At 36.6% G+C, this 20,362-nt stretch overlaps 1 protein-coding gene across 1 annotated transcript in view; it reads left to right on the forward strand.

The window, feature by feature from the left end:
• LOC103591265 (staphylococcal nuclease domain-containing protein 1) overlaps positions 1-20,362 on the forward strand; it is a 354,022-nt gene that overhangs the window by 104,746 nt on the left and 228,914 nt on the right. The window contains exon 3 of the mRNA XM_008573683.1: positions 18,277-18,377. Within this exon, the coding sequence (XP_008571905.1) occupies positions 18,277-18,377 (101 nt within the window). The remainder of the gene's footprint in view (positions 1-18,276; positions 18,378-20,362) is intronic.

Below are 20,362 nucleotides of genomic sequence, written 5' to 3' on the forward strand. Positions count from 1 at the left end.
CGATAACAGCAAACTACTGAGTCAGGGCTTAGGAAGATTAAGAACAGGGAGCAGTATACAATATGACAGATATAATGAATTAGTTCTCCGAGGGTACTTCAAAAAAGTTCAGGAGAGAATTCATATTAGCTCTTAATTCTATTCTATGTCCTCCTGATAAGGCTGAGAGAGAGGGAAGGGGAAGAGTAAAGTGAGCCATGGGCGAGAGGGAGGGGAACATAGATAGAGCGAGTTCTTGTGAGGGAGAAGTGGCCAGTGATTAATTTTCCTTCACCCCTGCTCCTTTCACAGCCAGTCTAACAAAGATTGTAGTCTATTGCTTGTCCTCCTTCTTTGGAACATCTTTTCTATCCCCGGGTGCTCAGTGTCCCTGACTAGGATCTCCTGAATCCCAGAGGAAGTGGGAGTGGACCTCAGGAAGGTGCAGTTGGGAGAGAATCCTTAACATTTCCACCTTTGCTGAGTTATCTGGCACATTTTTCACAGCCTCTAGAGTTCCCATCAGAACTGGCAGGACATCTGAATTGAACTTAATTTACTGTGACCGAAAGGAAGCTAAAGAAAGGGCAAAGTATGCCCCCACCAGCAGCAATTTTACCCTGAGTTTCTCTGACAGTCTCAAACTTGAAGCTCAAATTTATAAGTTCTCAGTCTCCTGAGCTTACCTATCTAACAGTGACTGTGTGATCATCAGTTAGAAACAAATGTTGGATGTGCTGCTTTTCAGCTCCCCAGGTAAATGCTCAATTAATTAATCACCATTTCAAAATACTCTTTTTTGGGGGGGGGGGATTGCAATTTGACACATTTGCTTTTAATAGCTGGGCTGTTAATTGAGGAATCATTGATGAATTCAGGTATTGATTAAATTTGAGGTAATATTATGGAGTGGATTTGTTTCTAATCTCCTAGGCAGCATATTTTGTTTAAAGTACCTTGATACATCAAGTGAGAGATTTGTTATGATTTGTATTACACAGTGTTGATTCTTAGTTACTCATATTATAGTCAACACTTAAGCAATGGATTTACCCTCGTATTAAACATGGAGTATGTCAAAAACAAAATGAACTAGAAGTGCTTCTTTACTAAAAAACATAAGGCAAACTAAAAAAAAAAAAATGTAGGCAAACTAGTTATGCAAATGTAGTGCTGTATTATAACACTATGATTTTTCCATGGAGTTGCCTTCAAGATTCCATGGATTTTAAATGTTTTCCTCTTTAAAATTAAGTTCATATTAACCAAAATATTCTATTGAAATAAAAGGTCTGATTTTACATATGTCCTCAACAATAATGTCATTTGTCATCTCAGAAAAATGACCTGCCAGTTCTTTGAATTCTTCATAGAAAAGGAGTCAGCTTTATTTTTTGGAAAATATTGAGGTGTTATTTTGCTTTTAAAAGCATCTAAGCTAAGTTCTCTGATGTAGATAAAATCTACTTGCTCTTCTTGTTTGTTGGAGACAGAAACAAATGGTCAAGCCCACCTCTGTGATTTTCTTCCTTGCTACCTAAATCTTCATAAACTGTTTCTTCTAAGGACTAACACTGTTTAGGCTTAGGATTCACTTCAGCTCTGTAGCCTAGAATGTAAACTCAGATCTTGTTAATTTGAATGGCTTTATGTTATTTTATAACTGTATAATTTATTTAATCAACATATCTACATCTTAGTTTTTCTTTTTTTTTCTTAACTATGGTGATGTGGTTACACTTTATGTTTTAATAAATAGGTCATAATGTATCATAGAATCAACTAGATTTAGTGAACATTGCAGTATTTGTCATAGATTTCTAGATATGGGAGCATGTAAAGGTTATACAAGAGTTAAGGACAAAAAAGCATTGACATCTATTTACTGGCAGTGTTGAGTACTTTTTTAGACAGGATTTGGCCATTTAAGAAGTGTGGTAGTCTTTTCCCTCCTTTAAGTCCTGTGTATTTTATCTCACTTAAAAAGTAAGTCTTTTATGGTTCCTGGGATTTTAACTCTCTCATTTAAACTTTAATTTTTTCCTTTTTTTAATCTTCAATTTTATTTAGCCTAATTCTTAATGGTTAAGTTCTTAGCCTTCCTTTATTCCCTTATTTAAAAACAACATAGCAACAAAATATTCCCATCTTTAATTTTAAAAAAATTTTATTTGCTTTTCTATACATCAGCGAGAATTATAGTTACGGGGAGTGGGGTGGTTTTGGAGAGAACCAGAGTCTGCAACAGAAGTTGAAGGTCTCTGTATATCAGCATTCTCATGAACTACTCTTTCAGCCACCTCCCTTGTGTCATTCATTCATTTTAAGAGTAACTTCTAAAATGACTCAGACTTGGAAGATCCTTGGTCTAAACCTTCTAGACTGTAATTCTAACCAGGCATATAACAGACTAAATTTATTGAAATGATACTGTACCTTTTATCATGGTTTCTTCTTCCCATACTTCAAATATTATTTGCTCTGATATTTAGGATTCTAGTCATAACTGTTTCATTAAATAGATGTTTAAATTTAGGGAAGTCATAACTTCTCTGAATCTGTTTTCTCATATTACAAGTGTATGCTTGCCCTAGGTGATGGTAACTGTGGTTCCTGTCATTCAGATTTAAAATAAGTCATTCATTTAAACTTAACCCTTAAAAGCTGAGTTAACCAATAAAGAGTTGGAATAAAAAATGAAATCTTCAAATAATTAAATATTAATCATTCCAAAATTAATTTTTACATTGCAGATATATTTTCTGTTTTTACTCTTTTATAATCTAGCCTAATTCCAAATTGTATGACATGGCCATTTATATTTCGTGTCTCTTGTGTGACAGAAGACCCCTTTGCATAATTTTCAGGCAAATTATTTAACTTCTCTGAATTGCTAATAGTTGTTACTGTAGATGTTATTAATGTGGCTTCCCAGTACACCCCAGCCCAGTCACCCACAAGCAACTAAAAAAGTATTCACCCAAGGCTGGCCGGATAGCTCATTTGGTTAGAGTGTGATGTTGTAACACCAAGATCAAGGGTTCAGATGCCCATATCAGCCAGCACCACAAAAAAAAAAAAAAAAAAAAAAAAATCTGTAAAAACTGTAAAACAAAAAATGATATAAAGTGTCCACTTAAAGATTGATTGCTGATCTGTTGTGAAATTGTTAACAATTGGTTATAGGCATTATTTTCAGGTTTGGGGATTTTTTATTACACCAGTACCAATTGTTCTCCTCCCCTTTTGCTCCAGGTCACAAACTATCTCTTATGTGCCTGCAAATTTCTATTAACTATGGGATGTTTTTCTAGACTTTTTCCCCAGACTTATCATTGATTACTTTAATTGTTATGTTATGTTTGCTGTGATGCTTATTCACAGGAGTTATAGCAGATGTTACTAACAGAATGCTAATTTTATTAGATCTGATACAGCATTTCAATTTATAAGCTTCTGTCAGTTGTAACCATTTATTATTCAGGTTCTATTTACAAATCTATTGTTTTATTTAATCTGAGCATGCCTATTCATCTTAGTTTGTCTTTTACAGAGAAAATAGAGACGTTATATTACTGACCTGTTTTTTTCTATTTCAGCAGATAATTAATTAAATTGAAATTTAGTTGTTTTTCCTTAATACATTTATTTGCATTACCGTTCTGTTTGATTTCTTTAATAACTATACATAGCTAGCATTTTTGCTTGCTCTTTTTCTGATTTAACAAGTTTTATTTCTATTACCTATACCTTTGGTTCTTTTGAAATGTACTCTTTAAGTGACTGAGCTTCAGATTGTTTTTTACTTTTCATTTTGAGATTGTTTGAAAAGTCTCTCATTTGGGGTGGTTTACATAACGATCTTTGCCAGTGATTTCAGTAACGCTTGTCTGTAGTTGGAAACCTCAGTTGCTGATTTGCTAGTGTTTGGAGGTTGGTACTTTTGTATAATCTTGGTTGTTGTGTCAGGATGCTCCTCTCACTGACTGGGCATTTCCCTTTACCTTCTAGAGGTGCTGGAAGTTTTGGCTTTGTTCTTTTCCAGAGTTGTCTAAAATTCTCTGGCAATTGTGTAGTGGCAGAATATTACTAAATGTCATCACTATCTTCTTAGGCTGGTCTTTTGAAAATGGCAATAGTAAATTTATAGCTCAAAACATTATCTCAAGAGTAACCAACTCTCCTATTCTTGAGATATTGACCTATCTCCTGGGCTAAATGACACAGAGAATTTCTTTAATAGCACAAGAATAGAAATTCTTCCCATATTAAATTATGGAGCAGAGCCCACTGGGTCATTTCTGTTTATCCCTTTACTACTGTGCTACAGAAGAATTTATCATTAGGCTTTTCCACTGTGAACTCTTAGAAGTGAGGGCAGGAGAAGAGTCAGGTTAGCTGATCTGAAGAGCATCACATAGAAATTTCCACAGGTGATACATCAGGGAGAGATTTACTGCTGTGTATAGCAAGGATATTTTCAAACAGGCTAAGTAACCAAGATATGAGGGTCCTTGAAACCTCAATTGCAGTCTGGCTCATTTTAAGTGAATGAATGTGTGCAAGGAAACTTGGAAGCAAATGCAGCAGGTAAGGGTGAAAGCCAGTAGGGATTGTCTTTTTTGATAGAATCTTTCCATGGTTTATATCTGAATCGTGTTTGCATCCTAAACTGTGGCTGTCCTGTTTATCTTGAGCAAATGAATTGCTATGAGGAAGTTAGTTCCCTTTCTTCTGATTGACTGGTTGATTATTGGGGCCATCCCTTGTGACACTGAAAGATTTCTTCCTCATTATGAAAGAGTAAATTTTTTTTCTTTATTCTTTTAGTGGATTTGGTTGAGGTTCTCTGAAGTGGACAGATTAGGAGATTAAAATATTCTATTTATATGGTTGACTCTGATGGCTTAGTTTTTGTTTGTTAATGATAGCTCCTCTCCATAATGCCATGAGTTCCTCTCTCAAGTGACTCTCAATACATTTTCCCTTATTATTAAAATGATTCTCAATACTCTTTCACTTATGGCTGCAGCCTCAAAAAGTATGTCTTCATGGATAAATGAAAAACAGTATATCTTTATGGATAAAACAAGATATACCCTTACAATCTGTACATTCTGCCATCAAATGAAATGAAGTCCTGCTATGTAGTGCAACATAGAAGAACCTTGAAAATATTGCCCCAAATAAAAGAAGACACAAAAGACTACAAATTGTGTGATTCCATTTATAAGAAATATTCAGAATATGTAAATCATTAGAGACACGATCTAGTTTGGTTTTCAGAGGTTAGGGAAAGTTGGGAATGGGGAGTGACTCATTAATGGATGTCGGTTTTTTGTTTTTAGGGGCTTTTTTTCAGGACAGTGAAAGTGTTCTGGAATTAAATAGTGGTGACGGTTATACAGCATTGTGAATATACTGAAAACCACTGAATTGGTACACTTTAAAATGGTTAAAATGGTGAATTTTATGCTACATGAATTTTATCTCCATTAAAAAGTACATCTGGGGCTGGCTGGTGAGCTCAAGTGACTACAGCGTGGTGTTATAACACCAAGGTCAAGGGTTCAGATCCCCGTACAGGCCAGCTGCCAAAAAAAATTACATCTGCGTGTTAGTGGAGTGGCTGCTAAATGAAGAAGTACTTGGTGTTTCTTGTTGCTAATGCTGGTGGGCATTTTATCAGTGAGTGATGTAGTGGTGAGAGTGGGGATGGGCTGACCACTGAAATGTACTAAGAGTCCCCTCATTAAAAGAAGAATATACTTGTCCAGTGACTTCCTGTTCATGGAAAGTGCTATTCAATAATTGCCTTTACATTCTCATTTTCAATGGGAATACGAGGGGTTTGGTTGTCATGCTTGACTAATTCCAGTCCCTTCGGGAATCTCTTGTGGGTTCACTATCTTTTACCTAAACTCTGTTGAAAATCTCCTGCACTCCCTCTTTTTAGACACTAGTTCCTAGTTTGTTGACTAGGAATAGATAACAAGCCTTATATTTTGAGATTCTCTGGTATATACAGATATGAATGTATGAGTTAGAGTTCTAATTAAGGGTACACTGTGGGTGCAGTTTGTTGATAACACCGACCATATTTTTCATATTGTATTCTCTGCTGGTCTGAGACAGAACTATATCCACATGGTGTTTTTTTTTATTATTTTTTTTTTCCCCTTGCTGTTGGCTGGCATGGGGATCCAAACCTTTGACCTTGGTGTTATCAACACTACTAGTTAACCTAACTGGCCAGCCCCTCGCAAGGATAATTGATTCTTGATGCCACACCCTGTGCTTACCTCTGCATTACATTAGAGTGAAAAAGAAAACCCCATGGAGTGACATCAGTTTTTAATGACTGCACCATGATGATTTAGGGAAACAGAGTGAATCCAGTTTGTTGTAGTGGGAAGTCTGGACTCCTTTTCTACTTTGTTAATGGGAAACAGGATCACAGGGCACAAATGGGGATAGGGCATAGCCTTTAGAACTAAAAAAAGAACAACTGGCTAGTTCGCTGCAAAATTTTGGGTTTTAGTGAATGGTCAGTTGGCAAAGCCATATTTTATATCCTTCTGCACTTCCCCAGCTCTATGAAGGGCTGCAGCTAGGAATAACAAACATCAACCAGTAGTATCAGACTGTCAGTGATCAGCATGCCAAAATGCAGTTTCTTGTTACGTGACAAGTAGAGAAAACATATGGCAGGCAGGTGGTGGTGGCAGGATCATTATGAACTCACAGTGAGATTGGCAGTTCATTTGCAGATAGTTATGCCCACCTGCCATGGCAGCAGTACACCACTGGGCATCCGGAAACCCTCATGATCGTGTCCTTCTAACACTGTTTAGCCTGCACTGCATAATCCTTACTGGTTGGCAGACACTACTGAGTAGTGACCATGGCCTCAGTGTGCGAACTATTGTGATGAATAGATGCTCAACATTGAAGACTCTCATTGTGAGCCAGTCACATTTTTTTGTTTTTGTCATTTTGTTTGTAAAGGTAGATGTTTTCTTTATATATTTACTTCAGTCTAACGTATCGTTTATTTTTCTTAAAACTTAATCTTACTTTTCCTCTTTCTAAGTGCATTTTAAAAATTTTAGAGCTGGCTGGTTAGCTCAGTTGGTTAGAGTGTGGTGTTGATAGCACCATGTCAGGGGTTCAGATCTCCATACCAGCCAGGCCCCTCTCCCCCAATTTACCTCCCCCCAAATTAATTATATGTAGAAATATATGGTGTGAAAAATTAAAAGTGACCTATAATTGTACCTTCGATGAGAAACCCTTCTAACAGTGTCAAGTATATTCCTCCAGATTCTGTTTCTATGTGTCTCTCACTTTTGTTCTCCCAAGTAGGATTTATACTAGGATTATGTGAACCATTGTATATTTCCCTTTTTATTTGAACATCTTTCCTTAGCAGAATGTATAGAAATCACTTGTTTTCAAAAGCTGCATTATATTTATCAAAAAGTGCTAGTAATACACTGGTGAAAAAAAAAGGCATGGTCTCTGCCAATTTGGAACTCATGAGCTAGATCTCAACTTGTAATTATGCATTTATGTTAAACTACCATGAATGCAAAGGACACAGTGCTTGTACATACATGTTTGCTTCTATAGGCTCAATTCCTAAAAGTGGAATTGCTAGGTCAAAGGACATCCACATATTAAATATTAGTAGAATTGCCAGCTCAGCCTCCAAAGATGTAGTAATTTATGTTTCTGCCAATAGTGAAAAATACCACATGAAAATAGAAGGTTCATTAGACGAAAGCATAGATAACAGTGATTAAATTCAGCAACCAGAGAACTAGAGATGGGAAAATTATAGTGGTATATACTGAAAATTCCCCAAAAGTATAGATCTGCCTGTGACAGATCTGTAAGGGAGGTCTATTCCCCATAGAGGGAATATGTCAGAACACAGGATATCAAAATAATTTGTCAATTTTATGGGAAATCAATGAGCCATAGACTCTTCTTATCCGCATTCTACAACTGCCTGTGAGAAATAGTTTAAAAAGGTGCATTTAGGTAGACTTATGTTACCTATACATGCAGCTTGTGCTGTAGAGTGTTGGCTGTTTTCAGAAAGTAGGAAAATAGACAAAGGTATTTCATATCCTGAAAAAGATGGACTATTGTGTCTTGTATGACTCCTGAGACCTCTCTTCTTTTATTACTGGGTTATTGAACATGACTTCTAATTATTATTGCCTTTGGGGAACCATCTATTTCCCTGAGAATGTGATGGAACTGTCCTCTTGAAGTTAACCAAAGAGATTCAGGAACTGGCTGGTTTGGGGCTTAAGAGTTGCCTGGCCTGTGCCGGGCTTGTGCTTGTTAGTTGTTGTTGACATATGAAATGTGTGTGTAGAACAGCCTAGGAGATGTATCATTTTTAAGTGTACAGTCAGTGGCATTAAGTACGTTCACACTGTTGTGCAACCATCACCACCATCCATTTCCAGAACTTTTTCATCTTACAAAATTGAAACTCTGTGCACATTAAACATCTCCCTCCAGCCCCTGTCAGCCACCATTCTACTTTCTGTCTCTATAAATTTGGTTATTCTGGGTACCTCATTGAACTGGAATCATACAATATTCTTTTTTGTAAATAAGTCTTTTTTGTGACTGGCTTATTTTACTTATGATATCCTTGAGGTTCATCCATGTTATAGCATGTATCAGAATTTCCTTTTTAAGGCTATTTCATTGTATGTATGTACCATATTTTGTCTTGCTTTCATGTTTTGGCTATTGTGAATACATTCTGGTATGAATATGGGTGTGCAAATATCTCATTGAGAACATACTTCCTATTCTGTTGATATATACCCAGAAGTGGAATTGCTGAATCATATGGTAATTCTATTCTTAATTTCTGTGAAGAACATAAACAATATTTTTGCTTTCTGTCTCTGATAACTTAGGAGGAGAAACTGGAGCATTGTTGGACTGGGAGAAGGCTTCCTCGTCTATACAGATGTCCAGAGCTAGTTCTCTTCATAAATATAAACTGTTTGGGATGCAAATGCTTAGTTTGACCTAGGCTTATCCTCCAGTGCTAACTACCTAATTTCCAAACATGTACGGGTGGTTGTAGGCTAGGGAGTTGACTGTATACATATATACTGTTTTTCAAAAGAGTACCTGTAGGTCAAGAAACCTGAATTTGGAGGTGGACATGGATGCAGTGCAAGGATGGTCTTCAATCGGTGTCTATAGTTTTGGACATTGCCTTTAGGTGTTTTTGCTCTATGTACAGTGTGCCTTTGATCAAGGAACTTTGTTTCATTTTGTAGGCCCCTATCTTGTGTGTGAAATAGAGGGAGAGGGTGATATGTCTACAGTAAGAAAGACATATGATGTTGACACCTGATTATCTTGGAATGTTTTACTTAGCAGCAAAACTGGGAATAATTTTTATATATAAGTGCTGTCTCTTTGGACTATTTCTCTTTGTGGTATTGGCACATTTCACATTCCTGAAGAAGTGTTATATTTTTCTTCATAATTCTCCTTTGAGATCATGATGCACATGATAACTTTGGTCTTTAGTTAACTCACCTGAATGTATATTTCCCATATCTGAGTGTCTTCTCAATGCCAGCTTGTAGGCATGCTGGAGACATTGAAATGCTCTGAACCTTAGAGAATACAGGATGGCATTTCTATACTGGCTTTGCTCACCCAAGTAATACCTAGCCCCCAGAACAAAAGGAATTTATTGGAACTCTTGGCAGGGTGATTATTTTAGTCCCATTTTTATTGCTTAGATCTCCCAATTTGTCCTTTTGGTGAGTGAAGACATTCCAAATCTTTATAGACTGGCATATATTTACAGAGCAAGTGTAATGTAACCTTTTGTTTTTATCCATTTCTTAATAATATCCCCCCTTTTTCCCAGTAATTCTTTTTAGAAGACATTAAACAAATCCCCTTTCTTCATCTCCCCAAGCTTCTCATTTTAGTTTTATTATTGCAGTTGTTTTAAAGTCTGGATGACATTGTGTGTATTCTACACAAAGGCATAAGTATCTCCATGTATTTGTGCTGCTTGTGTGGCTGGAATTCCTCCAGGGAGAGTTCTGGACGAAGTGATTTAATTTCCCCTGACTGCTGGTGACCTTGGAAATTTTGGACACAGATGACTGTGATTGACGCTTGTACAGAGAAGAAAAAAGACCTACACTCAACTTCCATCCTCTAGAAGAAGGCAGTGGGAGATGGCAGCTCTGATGAGGAGTAAGAAGGGACATAGAGGGGACACAGGGACAGTTTCTTGAAGTGCCTCTGACGCCTTCTGGCTTCCCTCCTTAGGGACAAGCAGTGCATTATTAAAACTAGGTATTGGAGTGAGTTATTCCAGTGATATAATAATGAGTAAGATAATGGTCAGAGAATTAGCACAAATACAGATTATACTTTACACACACGAACACACACATATATATAGAATTATAAGGACTTAAGAATCAAGAGGTTTAATGAAATGCTGGCAACTGTGAGGTTATTTTCAATTAATGATCTCTACATTTTTCTCTAAGATTCCCATAAAATATTTTCATTTGTCAAAATGGTATTTCCCTATGATGTTTATATGTGCCTGTCATTTACCTCCACACATAAACTGTGCAGTGTACTTTCAGATCATTTTCATGTTAGGCTTATGGTCAGGTTATCACTACTTCTAGAAATCTTTGCCAGTCTCTAATGGCTCCTTATATAAAATGTTTTCACGTATCTGTAGATTTCACGTTTGTGTATGCTTCTAATTAAATATTTACTAAACTGAAGGTTTAATAGGGAGCGGCAATGTCCACTTAAATGAATGCTTAATGTCAGATAGAGACTTTTAACCTTTCTACAGGCCCTGTAGTAAGCTGTATTTTACCTCTCCCCTCAAAACAGATGAAAGCATCTGCCCATCCAGTGGGGGAGAGAAGATGGGTTGGGGTAGGAGACTCGTTTTGCCAAAAAAAATGCATCAAATAAGTGATCTGTTTGACTTTGTGTTTATAAAGATTTGTAAGCCCTATAGGCTAACTAACATTCCATTGATGAAAATGAAATGTGCTTCAAATAGTTGTGTGTGTAGAGGGGAGTGGGAAGGGTGATTATGGATGGAAGAGAGCAGCACAGATGCATGTGAATAGACAGCCAGCCTCAGCACCTAATTACATTGACTTGGGAAGGGGTGTTACAGAAGACATCTAGGCAGGATTGAAGAGGTAGGAAGAGAGCACTGGTTCATGTCTCCTACTTTCTGCAGCATAGACGAGACAACAAAATGTATAATTTTTTCTGAATGTATTTGAAAAGGTTGTTTTAAGTTAGAGATATCAGAGCTCAAAGATGCTCTAGTGGAACAAATAAATTTTGCTTCTTCCAATTGATCATTTTTTACAATAATAATCAATCAACAGAAGCCTTAATTACTAACTAAAAAAAGCAGATATTTCTTTAATATGAGTTTCTGGCCACCATTCAGTCACCATCCATCCATTAGAATAAATTTCAAACACGAAGGTAAAGAATTCTAGAACTGGCAGAATTGAGAATTTATAAAATCCAGCTATTGAATTGGTAGAAGGTACTGAAAAGTATATCAAACTGTTGAACAGAATATTACAACAGTAATTAAAGACTAGGCAATTTTTTTCCTTCTGTGTACAAATTTATCCTCACATGTGAAATTGGCTTATTTTTCTCATCTAGTCAGATGATAGACTTGGAAAATAAAATGAGGAATAAACACGTTATTTTTTTACACTTGGTTTTGTCATACCACATTTTTTCACACTTGGTTTATGAGTGTTTACAAGGATTCATAAAATGTAAGACAACAAAAGTTCACAGGGGGAAAAAAGGTAGAAAGAACCACAGAAGGTAAGATAATGTGATAGAGGAATGAGGCTCAGGCTCTTGTGCCCTAACAGATAGTCCAGGAATGCACCATCCAATATGGTGACTATCACCATATGTGGGTTTTGAGCACTTGAAATGTGGCTGGTCCAAATTGAGATGTGCTCTACGTGTGAAATACCTACCAGATATTAAAGACTTAGTACAAAAAAATCCAACTCACTACTTTAAAAATATTGGTTATACATCAATATAATAGTGTTTTGGAAATTTCGAGTTAAATAAAAAATAGTATTAAAGTTAATTTCTCCTTCTAAAAAAATTTTTTGTATGTTGCCACTAGGGAAATTTAAACATATACACGTGGATCTCATTTTTCATTCTTACTATACTTTTATTACACTATGCTTGTCTAGAGGATGGTAAGTTTGATATCCTCTTGTGAGAGTTGAGGAGCTCCACAGGTGCCGGTGTCTAAACAGACCAGTTTAGGTGAAAGATAAACTGATAGCATTGCCCAGAGGCAGGATCTAGAGGCTCCTTAGCAATTTCTTTTGAAGCTTTCCCTGTACCTAGATGAATGGGTGATTGATTTTCATTTCAAAAAAGTTTTTAATATATATCACTCATTTTTAGAATAATTACATAAGGTGCTTTTAACAGGGAAATAATGTTCAAGAACACATAATTTAAATACTGAGGACTATTATGTATGGAAAGTTCTATTCAGTCCAAAGCAAAGATTAGTCTCTCTTCGAAGTTCATTGTCTTTCTAATTTAGTGAGGCAAGAAGTATTCTGCCCCAAATATTTCTAATTAACCTTTTAATTAAGATTATTCACAACACTCTCCTTCAGTTATCTTCAGTAAATAAAATATCCAACAACTAATACCTGTCAAATTAATCTATATAATGTTTAAATAAATACTAAATAGTGTATCATTCTTTAAAATAAGCCCTGCTTTTCTCTAAATTGGGAAGAATATGTATGAGGTACATATTCACGGTTGCTGTGGCTCCTTAAAGAGAAAAGTGTATTTAATTTAGTCTTTCTGCCTAATGATTTCAGTAATCTAGTGATTTGTCAACATGTATCTTATTTATGCATATATGTATGTGTGTGTATTTATTTATTTATATAATGGATAGTTATTTAGTACTTACTGTGTGCTAGGCACTGTCCTAAGAAAATCAGTACATGTTTGTTAAAAAGTAACAGACTCTTACATAGAGCTTACTGTGATTCAGGCTCTGTTCTGAATGCCTTATGTGTGTTTCTGCATTTCTTTGTATAGCAGTAAGGAGGGCACAGTTATCCATGTCAAACAGAAGCACAGGGATGCTAGCTAACTTTCCAAGCAGCTCCTGTGCAGATTTGCCATGAACCGAGCCCTGCAGCCTGGCTACTCCATAGTCCATGCTCTTAAGGAGGCTATATAAAATACTTTGTTTTGCTTTTGTTTCTAGGCAGCATCAGTCAGACTTAGGCCAGGTGGCATCTTCTTCTCTGTATCAGGAGTGCATAGAGGCTTTCCATAACTACCTGGAAATTCTGTCATGAAAGAAGGGCCACATAAAAGCATAATTCAAAAAGCAGGGTATTTATTACAGCTCTTCGTGAACTTATGACTGGCTATGTGCAATAGTAGGTGGGAGTATGTAGAAATTATGCAAAATAGCCTCACAACACAGCTCATGTTATATTCAAGCTAAACTCAGGTGCTACTTGGAAATGTTCTGGATATGCAGTTGTTTTTCTCCCTACCTTATCTTTTATGCTTAGATAGTTCACATTTCAACATTTTGTTGTCATTAGCAACATCAAAGTCTATGAAGTTCTTTGGTGGTTTGATATTGCTCTAGTCACTAGTCGTTTGAAGAATACCCATAGATCTTCAGAATTCCTTAATGTGGCCCAAAGCTATTCTATTGTACTGAACTGCTTCCAAACGTTGCAAGAGATTTTAATATAAATTTGATTTTAAGTTATTATCTTAGTTTCTCTGAAGGGTCCCTGAAACTGTTTTCAAGGAAAATTTTGCAATCTAATGGACCAAGGGTAAATCAGATTGCCTGTCACCCTTTCTTACCTTTGAGAAACAAATAAATGAGAAATTATATGTATTTTGCTTGCTTAATCGTTCATGGTAGTTGCTTTGATTAAAGCACTAGAACTTTCTCACAATTTCAAAATATGTTTTCCTCCCCCCATTCCTCCTCCAGCACCACCACATCCATGGTTTAAATAAATGTTTTTGTTACCAGAATGGTCAACATCTTAACAAAGTGGTCCTCAAAGTGTCCTTTTGAATTTTATGTCTGAAAGGATTCCTGAGTACATCTATTCATTCATGCAACAAACATTTACTGCATATCCTCCTATTACTTTGCCAGCCCCATGCCAGTTCTTTCAGTGATTGGAAGACATGGTCTCTCCTCTCACAGAGCTCATGGTCTGTGTGTTCCAGTTGATGGTAGTAAACATAAGGTAGGAATTTCAAAGGTTTAAGAAAATACTACATCATATACCACATCTGGCTAAGTTATCTTTTAGAATTCTCGAGTTAAATGATGCTCTAAAGTTCTAATCTAGTGCTCTCATTTTCCAGGTGATGAGAAATCACGAACCAAAGATGTACGTGACTCATTTGTAAGAGAGTGACAAGTAGCACCAAACAAGAAAGAGCCCAGGGTTCCTTGTGGTCACTGCCATAAACAAACTTTAGTGTGCTTTAGAATCAGGCCCTGAGTCAGTAATACAGACTTTTTGTTATGTATCAAACATTTCAGGAATATCTTTGCTTTAAAAAGGAGAAACTCATCTATAGTAATTTCTTCTCTTTAGTTCATGCCATTCCATATGTATTTACCCATAAACACAAAATTCAGGTTATCGTTTTTTCAGATGAAGACATTGCTAAGATTTGCAGTTATTTTAATTTAAACTGTGTCCCCTTTTCAAGTGATTGACAGGTCAGTGATGAATTTCTAGATATGAAAACTCCAGGGTAGAGGAACAGATCTCAGAATCCACAGGAGAGGACGTAAATGCTAATTACACATTGACTTTAATCCCTGGTTTGTTATAGCTACCTGCAGGTGTGTATCTTGGCTGTGGGCTATTCTCAGGGCCTCATTTGTATTTGAGATTTTCTTTAATAATGTTGCCTTCACAAAGAGCTCTTTAATCTTTGACTTATTTGCAGTTCTCTTTCTCTAGATATAGGAAACAGTTAATTGGCAAAGTATATACTTGTAGTTTCTTTTGGTTATTGATGATTTTTTGTCAGCCCATTGATTTCCCTGAAGAACAGTTTTGTGGTAGCACCTCAGTTTGCCCTTCTGGCCTGCAAGATGCCAAGGGTTTCACTTTTGTTTATTATTGCTCTCCCCTAACCCCCATTACCCATGTGGCCTCCTTTGTGAATCAGCCTGCTCTCTAGATAGAGGTCTAATGTTCTGTGCTAAAGAGCGAAGAGCTGCTGTCCCAGCTCTGTGTGCTGAGGTGGAGGCTCAGCGTTGGAAGGTGCAAGGTAACCTTGAGATTCACTTAGTTTATTTTTAAGCAGTGATGATTCCCCCGTCCCCTCCCTGTAATAGAATTGAGGGCTTGAGCTTGTTAGATGGATTGAGTGAAACACAAACATATGTAGACCTTTTTTCTCATCTCCACATATTTATATTAACTTTCACTGCATGCGCCAAATTGGACCACACCCTGTGGCTATGTCCTATTTAAAACTGGCCCTGAGGTATTTTACATTCCATGGTGTGGCCACCCTTGAGGTTTAGCTTCTGTACACTTGTGAGTTCCTGTGTGATTTTTGCCATGACTCTAGATATCCCATTGCTTTCCTGGCCCTCTTCCTGATTCTGTAGGTTAGTTGTAGGGCCTTGTCTGAGGAGAGCTCCAGGTTGTATCAACTTAGAGAACATCCAGAGTACTTTTCCCCTCCCAGGGATCTGAATCCCCCAAGCCTATCTGTGTGCAGCCCTCTCGTTCCTTGGCTTGCCTTTGGCCTGTGTTAACTCTGGCTGGTTGCATGCAGGGAAATTATTAAAAACCTGCTTGATCGATGTATTGGTCGTTCATTCCCATGTCTGATCATCTTCTTCACCTTTACGCATCTCCTTAGTTTTAGGGAAATTAAGACCTAGCAATAATTTCAATCTAGATATCTAATTGTAGACATCATCTTTATATCTTCTTATTTTCTGTGTTCTGTTATGAAGTAACAAAGATTTATGTTAACTTCAACCCTTAAAATTGGCTTACTCTCCAATATGGCTCCTTTTTATTGCTTCTAAAGCATGATTCAATGGAGTGTTCAAATGACTGATCTGACAGTTGGCATTTTGAGGCAGCTGTCCTTTTCCAAACTTCAGTGCTCATTTTTAAAATGAGTTTTTGAAGAATAGACAATTTGAAAGGATTTTAATGGTGCTCACCAGCACTGTTTCTGAGCTTAATGCTTATGCATTATGCCATCTTTAAGCTGATCAGTGAGAACTGAAGATGTGTTTACAAGTAGGGTCTGGACAGTAGGGGTGGCTTCAGGCTGCTTGATCCAATGAATCTCTTCAGTGTAAGCATACACCTTCATTCTATAAAGGTGTATCCTACATGTTTGCTAATGGATACGACATACTTGTTTCTTTTGACACATAAACATGTTTATCTTAAAAGATTTCATAAAGAAAGTGTTGCTTCATGTGTCCACATCCATTTATTTAATATATATTAGGGTTAAACTGTTTTTTTCATTTCATGTTCTTAGCTTCCTATCTGTATACACATCCTTTGTTAATTCAAAACCTAAAGATTCTTCTGGTCTGTTTTATCCTTGCTTTTTTGTTTGTTTCAAAACTTACTAACTCCAATTGTGCTGGTATTGGGTCTGGTTAGGTGTGTAGTTTTGATTTACATACTGTGAAACCAATTCTGAGTATTTTTGTGATTGTTATCTTGTTTGTTCTTCTTGATAGTTTTTAACCTGGTCCTTGAGAAGCTATGACAGACTGAAATTACATGGAGTTTTTCTGTGAAGGCAGTTCATATTTTTAAAAACAGGTTTTGAAGTAGTCTGACCCAGAAAAGGTTAAAGAACTCGCTTACCCCATAATGTCTAGCAGTCCTGCAGGAATGTTGCAAACCTCTTCTTTGTCAGGTAGAATTTCTGTGGGGCCTTATGTGTTCAGCCATTTGTCTTTCTCTTTTGGTTATCAGCTTTTTTCTTTCTTTATTTAGGTTCATAGCAAAACTGAGCAGAAAGTATAGAGATTTCCTGTATAACCCTTGCCCCCACACTGGTACAATGTCCCATAACAGAGTGATACATTTGTTACAATTGATGAGCCTACATTGACACATCATTATCACCGAAAATCCATATGGTCCACACTTGGTGTTGTACCTTCTGTGGGTTTTTACAAACGTATAATGACACGTATCCATTACTGTAGTATCATACTGAATAGTTTCACTGCCCTAAAAATCCCCTGTGCTCTGCCCATTCACCCTCCCTGTCCCCAAACCCTGGCAACTACTCATCTTTTTACTGTCTCCATAGTGTTGCCTTTTGTAGAATGTCATGTAGTTGGAATTATACAGTACAAAACCTTTTCAGATTGGCTTCTTTCACTTAGTACGGTGCATCTAAGTTCCTTCCATGTCTTTTCATGGCTTGATAGCTCATTTCTTTTTAAGTGCTGAATAATATTCCGTTGTCTGGGTGTACCACAGCTTATTTGTCCATTCACCTACTGAAGGACATCTTGGTTACTTCCATGTTTTGGCCATTATGAACAATGCTGTTATTAACATTCATGGGTAGGTTTTGTGTAGATGTAAGTTTTCAACTCCTTCAGGTAAATTTCAAAGAGCTGTATTCCTGGATTGAATGGTAAGTGTATGTTTATCTTCCAAAGTAGCTGTACTATTTTGCATTCCCACCAACAATAAATGAGAGTTCCTGTTGCTCCATACCATTGCCACTGTTGTCAGTGTTCTGGTTTTTCACGATTGTAATAGGCATGTAGTTGTATTTCATTGTTATTTAAATTGGCAATCCCCTAACAGCATATGATATGGAGCATCTTTTTGTGTGCTTGTTTGATATCTGTGTGTCTCCTTTTGTGAGCTATTCAAGTTTTTTGCATTTTTTAACCAGGTTGTTTATATTCTTATTGGTGAGTTTTAAGAGTTCTTTGTATATTTTGGGTAACTGTCCTGTATCAGATATGTCTTTTGCAAATTTTTTTCTCAGCTATCTTTTTATTGTTTTTTAAAATCTTAGACCCAAAAAATCAAACTGTGATTGAATTGGTCTTCATGGTTGTGCAGGCATAGGTAGCTGCTAGTGTGCTGTGTTGCATACTCTCCACTCTTAACTCCCTTGATTCTTTATTTCTAGGTCAATGTGACGGTGGACTACATTAGACCAGCCAGCCCAGCCACTGAGACTGTGCCTGCCTTTTCAGAGCGTACCTGTGCTACTGTTACCATTGGAGGAATGTAAGTATTCTGGAAGACAGGGACTCAGCTGTCATCTTAAGTAGATAAGAGTTCTCTGCTCATTCAGTCTCTCCTTTCTCTCACTTTTCTTTGCTTTTTCTCCATCTTTAATCCAGTGGTTTATAATTATGTGCCTGTGTAGCACTTTATATTTGTAGAGTACTTTATAATCACTCATTAGCTAATCATATACTTTCATTATTGTTGTCATTTAAGATTTATTGGGCTCTGTGCGCCTGGCACTATAGGGTACACATTATCACTGTTAATGTCATTTTTTGAGAATTAAGCAGGCCCAAGAAGTGTTTCCAAAATTAGAAAAAGAGATCTCTGTATTTGGTTTAGGAAGTTCAGTTGTAGACCCACAAAAAGAAGAGGGCAGAAAAAGAGGTTAATTTGACATTTTCTTTGTGTAGAGGTATATAATCAATAGATGATGGGGTCTTCTTATTCTACTATACTGGCTGTATCCTGGTTATAGTCCAAGGTTTCTTGGCAGCCTGGTTGATGAACAGAGTCTTTCAAGAGAGATATCTGATAGGGGAAGAAGGAAACCTGCTAGGCCATGCTTCCACAATAAATATTAAAACAATCAGTGGGTCCCCAGTAGCAATTCTTACTTTGCATAAACTATACCAGCGTGGTAATTGTTTTCTTTTCTATTTAACAGTCTTAAATGCTGTTTGTTACCAAACTGGTATTTTTCTTTTATTTTAAGGGGGCATAGTGGAGGGGAAGAAAAGAATAGGTTTCTCATAAAAACAGGGATTGTCTTATTGAAAGTACAATGAACACTGTTAGGAGAAATACCTCTAAGTTACAGCATGGCTCTGAAAGGAATAAGGATCTTATAGAAATTTAGCTTCTAGAAACTCTTCTATCAGACAGAAGCCTCTTTCCCCTCATTCTTGCTTTCACATTTGGAAATGACTATTTTTAGCCACTGTTTACCACTCCTTTATTTATTAACGTTGTTAATGTTCACACAATTGGAGGTTTCATCTTTACCAGGAGGAGCTCAATACAGGCAGGTGTTTGATGTCATTACCTTCACGCCGTCACAGGTGTCAGGTTTTGTTAGAAGTAGGTTCTTGACAAATCAGATATTTTCGAAATGGGCAAAACTAGGACATATTTTGTTCATTCTTCTGTGTAACTTGTAATAATGATTTATTATCAATTTATCACCACTTCTTAGGAGCTAGATGCATGCTCCCTTACTGTGGAGAGCTGGAATATTAGTATTTCCACACATTAACATTTTTACTATCACAAACAAGGAGGTGTTTCCATGGATAACTGCTGCTGCTCTCCACAAACTTTTTGAGGTACACTTGTAAAAACACACATCTTTATTTTTGGCAGACAGCCTCCACCAATGTTTATCTGACACCTATTAGAGTAGATTATTTCATTTAGTTGCTGCTGAGGTACATTTTTAAAACAAGTTTATACTCCCTTAAAATGAGATATTTAGGGAGTGATTTTTTATTTTAGGACTGTTTGAAACAGCTGACTTTAAAAATTAATTTTCAGAGTAGAGTGTTGTGGCCATGCTCTGTGGTATAAAACCTTGGGGTTTCAACTGCATTCATTTTGGTTTTGACTGAAATTACTTCTTCAGCCTGCCTCTTTGCAGTGGTAGAGTGATTTTGTCTGTTCCAATCAGGGTTTTGATTACATTCCTGAGTCTTTGTGAGAAGATGTCAACCTTGTTTTCCATTGGGTTGTTTAACAACACAAGTTGGTTGGTGTTATTTGACAACATATAATAATTATTCTCCAGGTTTGTGCGAGAGATGATAACCTTGAGCTTTCTGCTTCCTAGTTCTTGTAATTGGATCATAAGAAATAATAATTTTGTGTGATTTACCATGGTAAATTCTTTAGAATTTAAGAAGTGTTTGCAAGATTAGAAGAATTTTAGAAATATTCTTCTCGACACCTAAGTTGTCTCCTTGCATTAGACCAGGCTGGCAGGTACC

Source organism: Galeopterus variegatus, unplaced genomic scaffold (genome assembly GCF_000696425.1).
Source record: "Galeopterus variegatus unplaced genomic scaffold, G_variegatus-3.0.2 Scaffold954, whole genome shotgun sequence".
Lineage (NCBI taxonomy): Eukaryota > Metazoa > Chordata > Mammalia > Dermoptera > Cynocephalidae > Galeopterus > Galeopterus variegatus.